General features: G+C 37.4%; 1 protein-coding gene across 2 annotated transcripts in view; it reads left to right on the top strand.

Annotated features, from left to right (window-relative positions):
• Positions 1 to 13,347, top strand: part of CDH13 (cadherin 13) — a 518,101-nt gene that overhangs the window by 88,267 nt on the left and 416,487 nt on the right. For both annotated transcript variants that reach the window (XM_026856742.1, XM_026856741.1), the window contains exon 2: positions 8,779 to 8,890. In XM_026856742.1, coding sequence (XP_026712543.1) covers positions 8,779 to 8,890 — 112 coding nt within the window. The remainder of the gene's footprint in view (positions 1 to 8,778; positions 8,891 to 13,347) is intronic.

The raw sequence follows: 13,347 nt of genomic DNA, 5'->3' as shown, positions 1-13,347 counted from the left end.
TCAGCAAGCTCATTTTCGGTTTTAGCTTACCATTGCGAAAGACAGATGTTTAGTTTTGTGGTGCAGTAATAATTGCGTTATGCTATAACTTTGTGGAATATACAGAAAACAATAGGTGGAAGGTTACACTTTTTTTTGATAATGATCACACTGTTGGGAAATTAAGCATGTATCATATTCCTTATAGTTTCCAGCCACCCTATCCAAAACCCACTATCTACTGTAAGAAATATGATTTTAATTTTTTCTCAAATAGCTTTTGCCACATCAGTGTTTTCCTGTGTGGAGTAATGACTTTGCCCCATGTAACTGCATGTGAAGGGTTATAAAACATGTTTAAACAACGCTTATTTTCCTTTTTTTTTTTTTTTTAAACCAGAGATCCATATTTTCGTTCATCTAAGTGTTTCATGAAGTCATTACTGCTGGAAAATAGGATCAACCTGTTTATTTCATTAGGTGATAAATAACTAAAATGTTTGGTATAAGCATATCTTTGAACAGGTTATTGTAATGCAGTTTAGGTTTCGGTAATTCCATACCTTGCAGTATAACCAGATCAGAACTCTGACTTTCAATGTTTCTTCTTTATACCTCTTTCACTGGTACAGGAGAGCTATTGAATGGCTCATTTGCATTATTCTGTGCCCTGTAAAATGAATTTATTATGCAGCTTCTCTAAATAGGCTAACCAGTTGTAATCTCATTCCAGCGGTGTATGGGTTTCAGCAAGATATGATTACTTTTTCCATAATGGCTAAAAATAAACAAAAAAATAACCTTGGATCCCAACCCATCTTTTTGTCTGAGGAGTCTTATTTGTTAAATAGTGTTATTAATCATGAAGGGTACTTGTTAAATAGTTGAATAACTTAAAGTATTACTTACTTTGAGCACAAGTAACACATTTTGACCTCTGTTACTAATCATTAAAATACTGCTGTGATCAACAGGTCAAAGGAGGTGATTCTTCTACTCTGCTCTCTTGAGACCCCCCCCTCGCAGTGCTGTGTCCAGCTCTGAGGCCCCCGACATCAGAAACACACGGACCTGCTCGAGCAGGTCCAGAGGAGGCCACAGAGATGCTCAGGGGCTGGAGCACCCCCCTGTGAGGACAGGCTGAGAGAGTTGGGGGGGTTCAGCTGGAGAAGAGAAGGCTCAGGGGGGACTTGAGTGGCCTCCCAGTACTTAAGGGGGCTACAGGAGAGAGGGGTAAGCAACTCTTTATTAAGGGGTGTAGGGATAGGATGAGAGGTAATAATTTTAAACTGAAAGAGGGTAGTTTTAGATTAAAGGAGAAATTCTTCCCTGTGAGGGGGGTGAGGCCCTGGCAGAGGTTGCCCAGAGAAGCTGTGGCTTGCCCCTCCCTGGCAGGGTTCAAGGCCAGGTTGGACGCGGCTTTGGGCAACCTGGGCTAGTGGAAGGTGTCCCTGCACATGGCAGGGGGTTGGGACTAGATGGTCTTTAAGGCCCCTTCCAAACCAAACCATTGTATGATTAATGAACCAGGATGATAGTTATTGCCTGGATTACAAAAAATCTTAACAATTCTCAGATACATCTACGCAGATGAAACACTAAGTGGATTCTGTGCTCTGAGCCATATGGGTACAAGCCACCTCGAGCCTGGAAGCCATTCATCTATTGGCAAAACCCGAGTCTCGGATAATAAGCTTGGGCTCTGCGCCGTAAGATGTCTGACACTTGTGAGCAGAGTTGGTTCCCATCTGGTCAAAAAGGGCATAGATTTAGCAATGCATGAGGGTTTGCATCTGTGTTTGTATTTCATAAAGATTAATCCTGACGATGTTTGCAAAAGCTGCTTAACATTGTTGTAGCTAAATAGAAGCAGTATCTCTGTTGATGTCAAATTTTTCAGCTCTTTGTGTTAGTTAATTTTAGAATGATTGTGATCCATCAGTATGACAAGACTTTAAACAGGAAAAGTGGAATTTTAGGAAGCATTAGGCAACATAATTTGGGCTTAAGAAAATATTAATATTGCTTACCAGACCCTCGAGAACACTTATCTGGAATTCTTTGTGTATTTTGCACATGTGCAAACTTAAGTAGGCACAATGAAAGATCATTGAGATGACTGAAGGAATGTATCCTTATAGGAAGATATTGACAGAGCTTGGTTTGTCTAGCCTAATAAATTGAAGACTCGGAGAGGAGAGAGTTTAAGTTATGAGACCAGACTTGTACAAGAATAAATGGCTATAAATTGACCATCAACAGATACATTCTGGAAGCTATCAAATGACCGTCAGAATTAGGGTCCAGAATTTTGGAATGCAGGAGGAATTATTTATTATCGGGATCAAGTGATCCAGCCAGGAGATTATCTTGTGTCTGCTTGTGACACCAGAGGTGGTTCCTTCCAGGCCTATATAAGGCTTTTCTGGACTCCCAAATCAAGGGTACTCTAAGCTAGTCCAAGTTCTGATGCATGGAAGATGTGTTAGTAAGAGATTTTTTTAAAAAACCCCTTAATTTTAGGGTGCAGTTTCACTACAGTTTAATGAGACTGTGGTATAGACTGTGGTGGTCTCGCACCCAACCATGTTCTTCCAGCTGCCTTATGCTGTGGGCACTGGCTTTCACAGAGGTTACCTGGTGACTTGATCCAGGGAGCAGATGTGACTGGAAGAAGAGCAGAAAAAGTGATGTCTTCTTCCAGGTAGGTCAGTGCCTGGGGAGAGAGGAATTGCCACAATTCTGGTTTCAAATGAGGGTGCCATGGAAGTGCTCCCATACTTTCTAGTACATTTCTCGTATCATCCTTCACCCTGAGCAGTGGGGACTCCAGAGTAATTCTGGGCTCTGAAGAGACCCTGAGGGTCATATTTTAACAAACTGATAGCGCCTCTTCCAGAGATCTTGACTTTCAGAAGAAAAGTAGCTGTCTGTTCAGACACTTGTGCTGGCAAGTTACTTCTTGAATATCTTAACAAGATTTCCATTGTCATGGAAGATGCACACTTTTTAGTGAATATGTGGTAAAATTCTTACAATAAACATACGTTCACAAGGAAAATGCTCATAAAAAGAAAGGTCCTGTGCTAGATAGTCTCACAAAAATTTGTCATATTTTGTTTCCAGTTAATGGATGCCTACCGCAGTCACACAGCTTAGTGACAGGAGAACTGAATTCATTTGAGCCAATAAAGTAATTCTAATTTGCATTTTCATAGCCCACTCTTTAGTAATCCAAGTGTGACTTTCACTTTTAGGACAGAACTCTGCAGTAAATGGATATATAGGCCCTTTAAAAGAATATTTATCATCCTTGAAGAATCTTAGTGCCAAATCTTAATAGCATTTCTTACAAAAATGACTGGAATTCACTATCAGATTTAGAGGTAGAGCTGTAGAGATTGTGAATGCTCTTTTTCTGAACCTCTTTCTTGATAAAAAGAAGAGATTAAAGCCTAAAACAGTGAAAACTTTCCCTTCAAAATGAAATTATTGAATAAAAAATTCCCAAAATGGTAGTGCTCTGGAAATCAAATTAATGCAAAAGAACTGTGTGTTTTATTTAATTTAGTCACTTTCAGAGATAAATAATTCAACATACCTTTATGCAATGTTAAAATAGCTTTGTTAATTATGCCAATCAGAGGATAAGTTATTCAGGCTTTTGAGTTTTTTTTTTCTGCTCCAATTGATGTTAAAAAATACAGAAGACAAGGAGAACTTCATGTCCAGTCTGTATGTGATTTGATGAAACAATTGCCTTAGGACCTGCTGGCACTCTAATTGGAGTCTGCATAATGCAGAATCAGAACCTTGCTTAAATCAGTGTTCTCTTTATTCTGCTTAAGTATCCCTCTGTTAATTTCATTTAAATAACTCCCTATTTAAAAATCTTGAGTAAAAACCTAAAATCAATGAATAATTCTTACTGACCTCAGTGAGGGCAAGATTTCATCATCTCTCTGCAAATCATTCTGACTGTGTGTTGCTTATTACGTGTTTTTTCTTCTCTGATAACTTCCTCCCTAACCATTTTTGTGGGTCTTTCTAGTGTTGCAGCACCTGAAGATAGGAAGGGTTTTAAGATTCAGAGATCTTGATCTGCATGATAAAAATATTTTGTCATGTGCAATTTAATTCAGTGTTGGCAGTTCTCATTATTCTGATTACTTTTTTTTCCTCTCAGTTCTAAGCTTTTGGATCAACCTATTTTATATGAAAAGATGAAGTTTTCATATGCAAAAAGCAAATTTTTAGTTCTCATATTTCAAGAGGAGAACTTGGAAGCATAAATTTTCAGTACTCACTTCCAAGTAAATGAGTCAAATAAAAAAGAAATCCCAAAGCCATACTTCCGAAAAAATTTCACCAAAAACTCCAAACAACAAAAAACCCCAACCAAATTCCTAATTTTTCAGGAAGTGACTCACAGTTTTTGAATTTTTGAGATTATTACTATTATTAAAAGAAGTTAAAAATTATTTCTATTTTAGCTTTTCTCATGTGGGGTTTTATGTTGGTTTGCTTGCGTTTCAAATTACTCTTCTGAAGTTGAAGGTGGAATGTGGTCCTACAGAATTTTTCCTCCTGAAATGAGATTTGTCTGTATTTATTGTGTGTAAAACTCCTGTCTGGGCAGATGGTTTTCACAGGTGTCTGCACTCTTTACATCTCTAATGGAATAAGGCCTTGCACAAGGATGAATTTCACACAGTAAGAATGTGTGAGAAATTCAATTAAATATTCTGAAGTTTGCATTTTTGTGATAGTTGATCTCATACAGGGTAGAGTTAATGAAATATGAGTGTGTTAACAAGAAATGGTGAGAAAATTCATTTTCAGAGTGAGGATGTGGCCAATCCAACCTTGAATGGAGTTGCTTCATGTGCTGAAACTGGGCGGGTCAAAAAGGACATAAAGATTTTTGAAATTCTTTGAAAGGTCTTTTCAGAGACAAACTTTCAGTCACCAGTAGAGGAGGTAGAAGAGCCCGTTTTTTTGAGATGTGGTAATACCCAAGGGCACTTTAACATCAGGGACTTTATTAATTTCCTTTTCAGTATGGTATAAAATTTCCATCCTCTTTTGCTTTCCAATCCATGTTCTATGTGAGCAGCTTTCAGTGCAAATGTTGAGGTCAGTCAAGGTTGCCAGCGTGTGTGTGCTGTTTTATTAACTAAAAAAAAAAGGAAAAAAAAAAAAAAAAAAGGTGTTTCATAGGCTTGGTACCTCATCAGAAGTACAGTTCTAGCCCAGTGACCAAACTTGCACAAGAGTTATGTGAACTAGTGACATTTCCTTACGGTGACTGGTAATAAATTCAGAAAGACAAATTGTCAGGGTATTAAAAATGAGTCTTCACTCTCTACGTTTCTGAAAAGCAGTAGGTTATGAAAGACTTTGATTCTGCCTGTCAGTGAATATAGGATCTGTAGGTCTGAGTAGTCACGACTGTGGTTTGCTTTTCTCAGACTTCTACCCCTTTATATTTTCATGAGCAAATTGTTTGCTGCATAGTAGTCATATTCTGTCAGGAATGAGGCTTTTTTTTTTTCTTAGTAGTAGGTGAAGGATCCTTTTGTACTACTTGCCCAGTATTTACTTGCCCAGATCTGTGAATAATATTTATATATTTTGAATTCTACATATATGACATTTAAACATTATTTTTAGTATATTTAGCTGAAGTCTTTCTTTGGACAGCTATCAGCTCATAAGCCCTTTTATGATACCCCTAAGTATTAAATCTACGTGGTGCTTAAATTCAGTATGTATTCTGCTTTGAACAGTATTCTCTTTGCCTTCAACGTATATCTGCTTGGCTGATTTTTTTCAAAGTGTTTTTAAAGACTCTTTTCCACAAAGTGAAGAACCTCAACAGAAATTATTTTAATGAGATAGACATTTCGTTCAACAGAAGAAGCTTCTTCATGAGAAAAATAAACTAAAAGAATAATTGTGCTTTTTAAAAAGATAATTAAAAACTCTTAGTGTGGTGACAAATTTAACATCTTGTCTGACATGTTGAGAAGACGAAAGTGCCTAGAATTGCACAAGTAGAATAAAATGTTCCATTTCACAGCAAGGCCAAGCCTGAGTCTTGTAATTATTTCAAAGGGAGTAAAGGTCATTTTCTATTTGCTACATCCGTATTATGTGAGGTTTCTGTACCAGGCTTACAGAAGTTAACTCATGACCTATTTAGATTGCCCAGATTTCAAAGTCAACTTACACTGCCACCAATCTGATAAAGTAGACATATTCCCTTCCCCAAGTAATGACATAGATGATGTCCAAAGCTGGCTTTTTATTTATAGCTCTGTAAGACAAGCGTTTCAACTTAAGATGCCAGTAGCTGGGAGATCAGAACATGATTTGCCTCTTGCTTGCTGCGTTAAACCTTTAGGGGAAGAGTTGCTTGTAGTTACATTTCAGCATGTATTGCTTGGGCTATTTTTCTGGTGTGGACTTAGTCTAACTTTGCTTCAGTTGTTGCTTGCATCTTGAGATCGGAAGGATTTTCCTTCTGCTGTGATTGCATTTCTATGCATTTTCATTCAGTAACACCATGAGTCAGAAAGGTACTTTAAAAATGCACCTGTGTACACAGAAAATGGGTGCAGAAAATGTGTGTGTCGGTTTTTCTGTGCATTTAAATGCATATAAGGCTATTTAAAAAAAATAATCAATAATCAAGTTTTATGCACAATTTTGAGGGCGGACTCTGAATGTGTCAGTTCCCGTTGGCAGATGCCTCATAATGGAAGACCGAAGGGGACATGTCCAATTCTCAATCCCTATAGAGTCCAGAAGCTCCAATAAATTCACCGTATCATTGTCAATAACTGAATGAAGGATTAGGCATTGTGTTTTTTAAGCCCTTGTAAGGCAGCAGTTATATGGATCTATGGAAGTGAATAGCAGTCAAATGTATTGCACCTTGCCTGGTGTATTACTTTAAGTCTTTCTTGGTTAATCCTTCAAAGGGACAAACATAGAGCAGGTCAGGAGGGAAGGCAAAGGCATCCATCTGCTGCATTTGACTACCTCCAGCTTAATTGTCGTGAAATATTCTGGCTGTTTCTCACAGTCTGTTAGCACTTCTAGCCAAGCTTTTATAGCAAATGTCAGTGACATGAAACAAATGATCCAGCAGTTGGTTTCAATAAGAAAAACTAATGCAGACCAGGTGGGGTATTGCTGTCTTTGGTTTTTATAAATGGGATCACATAAAACTTAGAGTGAGTGTGAAGTGCATGAAGGGAGAGTAGGAAGTGTATTGCTCTGATCTAGCGAATGGACTGTGAGTGCTGGTTAAGAGGGAAAAATGCAGATATTAAAATTTTGTAGGACAACTCTCTAGGATCAGGATCAGCACACCTAGATGATAAAGTGGTGGAGGTAGAACTGAGAAATATGTGAGATGCTGCTATTGGGTTGGGAAAAGTGAGAGTTCAGTTTGTCACCTGGGCTGGTGAAGGAGAAAGGAGCCTTCAGCATTCACCTGTGTGTTATAGGGGAAAAATTATACAGCTGAAGAGCTTTATTTGCAAAATTGTAATCACATGTTGAGGATTTCTTGAGTAAATAGACCCATTTGTGCAGTACCACTTGAATTTCAGTGTCGATGTCACTCAGAACCCCTGTGTTTGGCCACTATGTGTGCCCCCTCCACTTGATTTTTCTTTGTCCAACAAGCAGTAGATTGGCCGTAACTTTGAGTTCAGGGTACGCTGTACACCAGCTGAAAGTCAGGTTTTGAAAAACACCATTGGAAGTTCTGAAGTAGAAAATACTTTTGAAAATGTGGTTACACATATATAGGTTGAAAAACACAGTTTTGGCTTGTCCTTCTCTTGAACTTGTCTCCTTCTTCCTCTCTCTTTAACCTTTTAAACTTCTTACTATTTTTTTTTTTTTTTTAATTCTTGCTTCTTTCTTGGACTCTTACCCCCATGCTCTCATTTAAAAGCTGCCAAGAAAAATAGCCTTTCATATTGTTGTCTGTATTCAGGGATAGAACACAAACCTTTCCAACCAAGTCTATTTTCTTTCATGCTTCCTCCTTTGCTAAAGGTGTTCCTGTGTGACAGGGAACTCTGACCATGTACTAACAGTGACACAAGCTGTATTCAACTTTAACCTTCAGGTCCACCTCCACTATAGTGTACACATTTCATTTTCAGTCTTCTCTTGATGTAAACAAGCTTTTGATTACAGGGAAAAATGGACAAAATGTGTCTCAGAGTAAAAAAGAAATGGCAACAGTTTACATTTGTTAGCAAAGAAGTTATTTTACAGAGGAAACTTATGTGATGCAAAACTTCATCCTTGAATAAAGAATTCCTTCTGTAACTTGGTGATCTACTTTTGGAAACTCAGTTTGCAGACCCTAATTCATCAATTATTTAAATCAAGTTAAAGTGCTTAATGTAAGCATGCATTTAAGCCTAGCTGTATTCACCTGTGATTTTTTGGAGCAACATCATGTCCTGTTTTCACAAAGACCAGTAATATCCTTTATTGGTAATCTGAACTGAACTTAACCTTCACAGCTACTATTTTGTAATTTTCATGCCAGCCCACATATATAAAAGCAAAAACCTTACATAAAAAATTGTTTAGCAAGATTTGAAGGTGAGGTGTGATGTGATGGATATTTTGTTTTATGAGCGTGGAGCCCAATGTTTTGTTTTATGAGCACTGAGCCTAGACTCAGTATCATTCCCAGAAGCCAACATGATGGATGAATGAGTGGATGTTAAAACTCCATTTCTTTTTTTTTTTTTTCTTCCTCAGGTTCTGCTGCTTGCATGTGCGGAAGATTTAGAATGTGTCCCTGGATTCCAGCAAAAGGTGTTTTATATTGAACAGCCATTTGAATTCACAGAGGACCAGCCAGTTCTGAACCGTATGTTATTTTCATATATTATTATTGTGCCAAAATCAGAATTGCTTATATATTCATATCGCTCCTCCCATTTATCAGAAAGCTGCTTTCTTGTACATAAGATTTTGAATATTGCCATGATTCTGTCTGGGTTCCCCTGCGTTAATCCTATATCTTTACAGTCTTTATCCCATGCATTAGAGATGACAAAATACTGTATATAATCATTTAGGATGATATGAATACTGTGTAAACAAAATAATCTACTTTTTTAAAAAAAGTAAGTTTACTTGGATTTTTTTTTTTATAGTCTTTTCTATAGTTTTGGAATTTAGGGCTTGTCTGTCAACATTTCACTGTTGATTCAGCTCTGCAACTCAGATCTAGAAGCTTATATCTTAGAAGTTTTGTTTACAGCTGGTGCAAGAACAAGTCTTCCCGTGAAATTCAGAGGAGACTGGATGAAGCTTGTGATCATCAGTGCTAGCAAATTGTTACTACACGTGTCATACAACTGGGATATTTGTTAGTATTTCCAATGATCAGATGTCACATAACAAAACCCAATCCAGCGCTGTATACTCAAAGCATTAAGCTGGAAGAGATTTAACTGTCTTTCACACTTAGTGTTCATTCAAATACTGTAGTGCGCAAGTGTTACTACTTCATTCTGTTCTATGGCTTTGGGACTTCAAGACTGTCAAATTAAGGTAGTACTTTATTCAATGGTCAGTGACATTGAAGACTTAAAGATACCAAGTGCTGCCATTTTTGTGACTTCCAAGCATGCCAGCATTTTTACATGTGATATATATTACTAACAGTTTCTTTGTCATGCTTGGTTGCCTGCTGTTAAACCAGGAATTCTAGGTACGCAGCATGAGACAGTAGCGCTTGGCATCTACTTAAAATATCACAGAATGGTTTGGGTTGGAAGGGGCCTTAAAGACCATCTAGACACCTTCCACTAGCCCAGGTTGCCCAAAGTCCCGTCCAACCTGGCCTTGAACCCTGCCAGGGAGGGGGCAGCCACAGCTGCTCTGGGCAACCTCTGCCAGGGCCTCACCCCCCTCACAGGGAAGAATTTTCTCCTTATCTTGTTCCTTGGCTGCTCAGACAGTTTCTCTGTATTCCTCCCAGGTTACCTGTCCTTGCTTCTGCCCTCTGTGGGCTCCTTTTTTGTGTTTGATCTTGTCCAGAAGCAACTTGTTTATCCATGCAGCCTCCTGGTGATTTTGCCTGACTTCTGTTTGTCAGGATGCATCGCTCCTGAATTTGGAGGTGTTCCTTGAATATTAACCAGCTTTCTGGGACCCTTCTTCCTTCTAAATCCTATCTATATTTTTTATCTAGATCCTACATTGTGATAGATAGTGATAGTTTGGTGAAACCAAAAAATGCAAACCCATATTACTCATTAAATGCACACATTTCCCATCTCATTTCCCTCCAGATATTACTACTACATACTGATATACTTTGACTGTTATGCATGTTTGGATGAAGGTGTAATCTGTGCACATTTGTTTGAAAATAGCACTAACTTCTCAAAATGAGATGTCAGAATTAGTTGCCACAGTCTATTGAAATGACTCTCTTAAGTAATTCAGCCTTTAACAGGTGCTAAAATAAACCTTCAGGATAACATTTTTAGTCTAAGCATTTTGATAAATTACTCAGAATTGTATTTTCAGAGGAAATTTAGATCATAAGTAGTAAATGCTATCCACAGAAACGTGAGTTGTTTTTCAGTTTAGAAGGGAGACTTCAAAATTCTGGTTTCTTTAGGCAATTTTGTTTTCTTCTGAAATTCTTATTTTAAAGAGTTGACAAACACATCATTGCTACATGGTTAAAAGTAGAAATTCTTAGAATGTAGAAAGTATAATAGATTTAATAAGCATGCAAAGTTGAAGACCTATGTTAAGAAAAGCAATATTGAGAAGTCTTTATTAAGTTGAATAAAAATAACCTTTTTTATATTCTGAGGCTGTAGTGTGTCTGGCCAGATCTCCTGCTGTTCTTTTCTTGTCCTCCCAAACACCTAAAGGAGGAGTTGGTTAGGCTAAAGTTGTCTGGGCTGCTCTGAGTTGACCCAGCAAATTGCACTGGTGTGAAACTAGCACAATAATTAAGATGCCATCATTAACGTGAGGAGGAGGGAAGAGCAGAAGGAGATTTAGAAATGCCTGGAAACAATCTTGGGAATTAAATTATTGTAATAAGCAGACACTAAATTGGCCTAATATGTAATGTTCGACAAAGGCAGACTGTCGATGCATGATTCTAGTTAATTCAATCACTCGTAAACAGTATGTCCTTCATGCAGCAGCATTAAACCTCTGCACAGTTTCTTCATTTTAGTTGTCAACAGAATTGATATTTTTAATTGTCTGTTTGAATACACTTTGCATGCTCTTGCATCTTTTTATACCCATTACCTAAGTGTGGTGAAATTTAGCAGCTGCATTGCAATGTGAGGCTTGCCAGGGCTATGTAAATTAATAGAGCAAATATGCAAAGCAGGCCTATAGCACTGATTGTTTTCTTAGTCCTCGATAAACCAAGGAGCTCCTTAATTCTTTTCTGAAGTACAATAAGCCAGGATGTTGTGTGGTGGTGTGTTTTTTTTTTTTTCCAATTTAAACAAGGACCTACCTACATTTCATTGTTAGTATCTCCCTCGTAATTAAATGTAGGTTATGAATAGGTTATGAATAGTTCTTATGTATTTGTTACTTCTACATGTGGCCATGCTAATTATATTTTACATTTACTGATGGGACGAAAGAAGAGAAACTACTTATTATTCTGATATTCTTATCAAAGAGTACCTATAAGTTGGCCATAATAATTACATCAGCCCAGTTGTGTATGTATATCTTTCTTCTCATTAGTTTACTGGAATTTTGTTGCTATTTCTCAGCTTTTATCTCATTGTGCTTATGCTGAACTTTGTTCTTTTTTTTTAACTGATTGACCATTGCATCTCACTTAACAGCAACCTCCAGACTCAGACTATTTTCTTAATTTTATTGTTTATTTTTCCTAATTTTGACATTGTTTATGGTCATTAGACCCCTTTATCTCCTTATTTGTGTTTTCTATAACCACAAACAAAAGGCATTGCTCCTACTTTTGGCTTGCCCAGTTCTTTTCCCTACATGCAGTTTTCTTGAGCTACATGTTCCCCCTGATGGTAGTGGGAGAGGATTCGTAGAGTCACTTTCTAGAAATACTAGAGGAGCTCTCCACATAATTATTGCTATAACGTGCGGTTGTTTTCCTGGATTTTTCTTTCTTTATAGTTGGTGGTTTGTGTTTTTTTTTTTTTTTTTTTTTTTTTTTTTTTTTTTTTTTTTTTTTTTAGAGGATCATAAAGATACATTATTGATACTGATAATTGGCAGCATTTAATTACAGGTTTTACACCTTTGTGTAACACTTGTGGCCATGAAATGCTTCGCCATCAGAAAGCTTGTCTTTGGCAGGGCTGATAGGTCACTGGTAGTGCCAAGCTGATAGAAAGTTCCTAATCAGACTCATCAAATGTGGAAATGTAATTGTGTTACATTAATCATGTTTATACTTAACACACATGAGTCTTGGCTTTTGGGGGTATTTTTAATTGACAATGAATCAAATAGTGCACTTGAAAAATTGAGGCAATTAACATAAAGGCGTTAGGTGATCTGTCGTGCATGCTAAACTGGGGAATACATTGCCAGTGATTTAAATGTCAAAACAAAGGAAGTTTTTACCCTTACTTGAAAAGATTTAATTTGGATGTTAATTAATGGCTGACCTCTTCTGTCTCTTACGTGATAGATTGCATGTTTCAGAGCTTGGGCTGCTTCAAGATCAGGGCTTTGTCCGCATTTCGGTACTCTTTTTATTCTGTAGATTTTTAACAAAGACTTTTCTATTTAACCATACCAAAAATCTTTGTTTAATCATATGATGGGAAATATATTAGTCTGCTTATCATTAATGCTGAAAGGTAATTCTGTTGTGTAGCAAAGCCATAGCCTCCAACAAGATTTCCTTTGTTCAAACTGAATAACGCCTGTGGAAAGATCAGAGAAGACCATGTGTGTACATGGGTCACAGTGTCGCTCACGCTCGCATCAAAACATTTTCTACCTAGTCTTAGATGATGCCATGTGAGATTTGTGATTTATCACAACCACTCTTCCCACCGATTACCATGCCATTTGACTGGACAGATGGCCTCTTTCTGTGACTGTTTCATGCTATCAATATTACTGCTGTTACTCTCTTGTTTATTCTGATCCACACAGTGCGTGTTATCACACACACTTGATTCATCTCCCCGTACTTCACTTTTTCTGCAGCTTGTACAGAGCCAACGTGGCAGCCTAATTTAAAATATAATATGGCAAACCCTCTACGAAGTTTTAATACAAGGTTTATATCCTAGTGTTAACTCTTCACGCTAAATATTGTAGTTTTTAGAT

Source organism: Athene cunicularia (genome assembly GCF_003259725.1).
Source record: "Athene cunicularia isolate RWA chromosome 11 unlocalized genomic scaffold, athCun1 chr11_part1, whole genome shotgun sequence".
NCBI classification, from domain to species: Eukaryota; Metazoa; Chordata; class Aves; order Strigiformes; family Strigidae; genus Athene; species Athene cunicularia.
The sequence above is the reverse complement of the archived record's forward strand: the minus strand, read 5'-3'. Positions and strand labels throughout refer to the sequence as shown.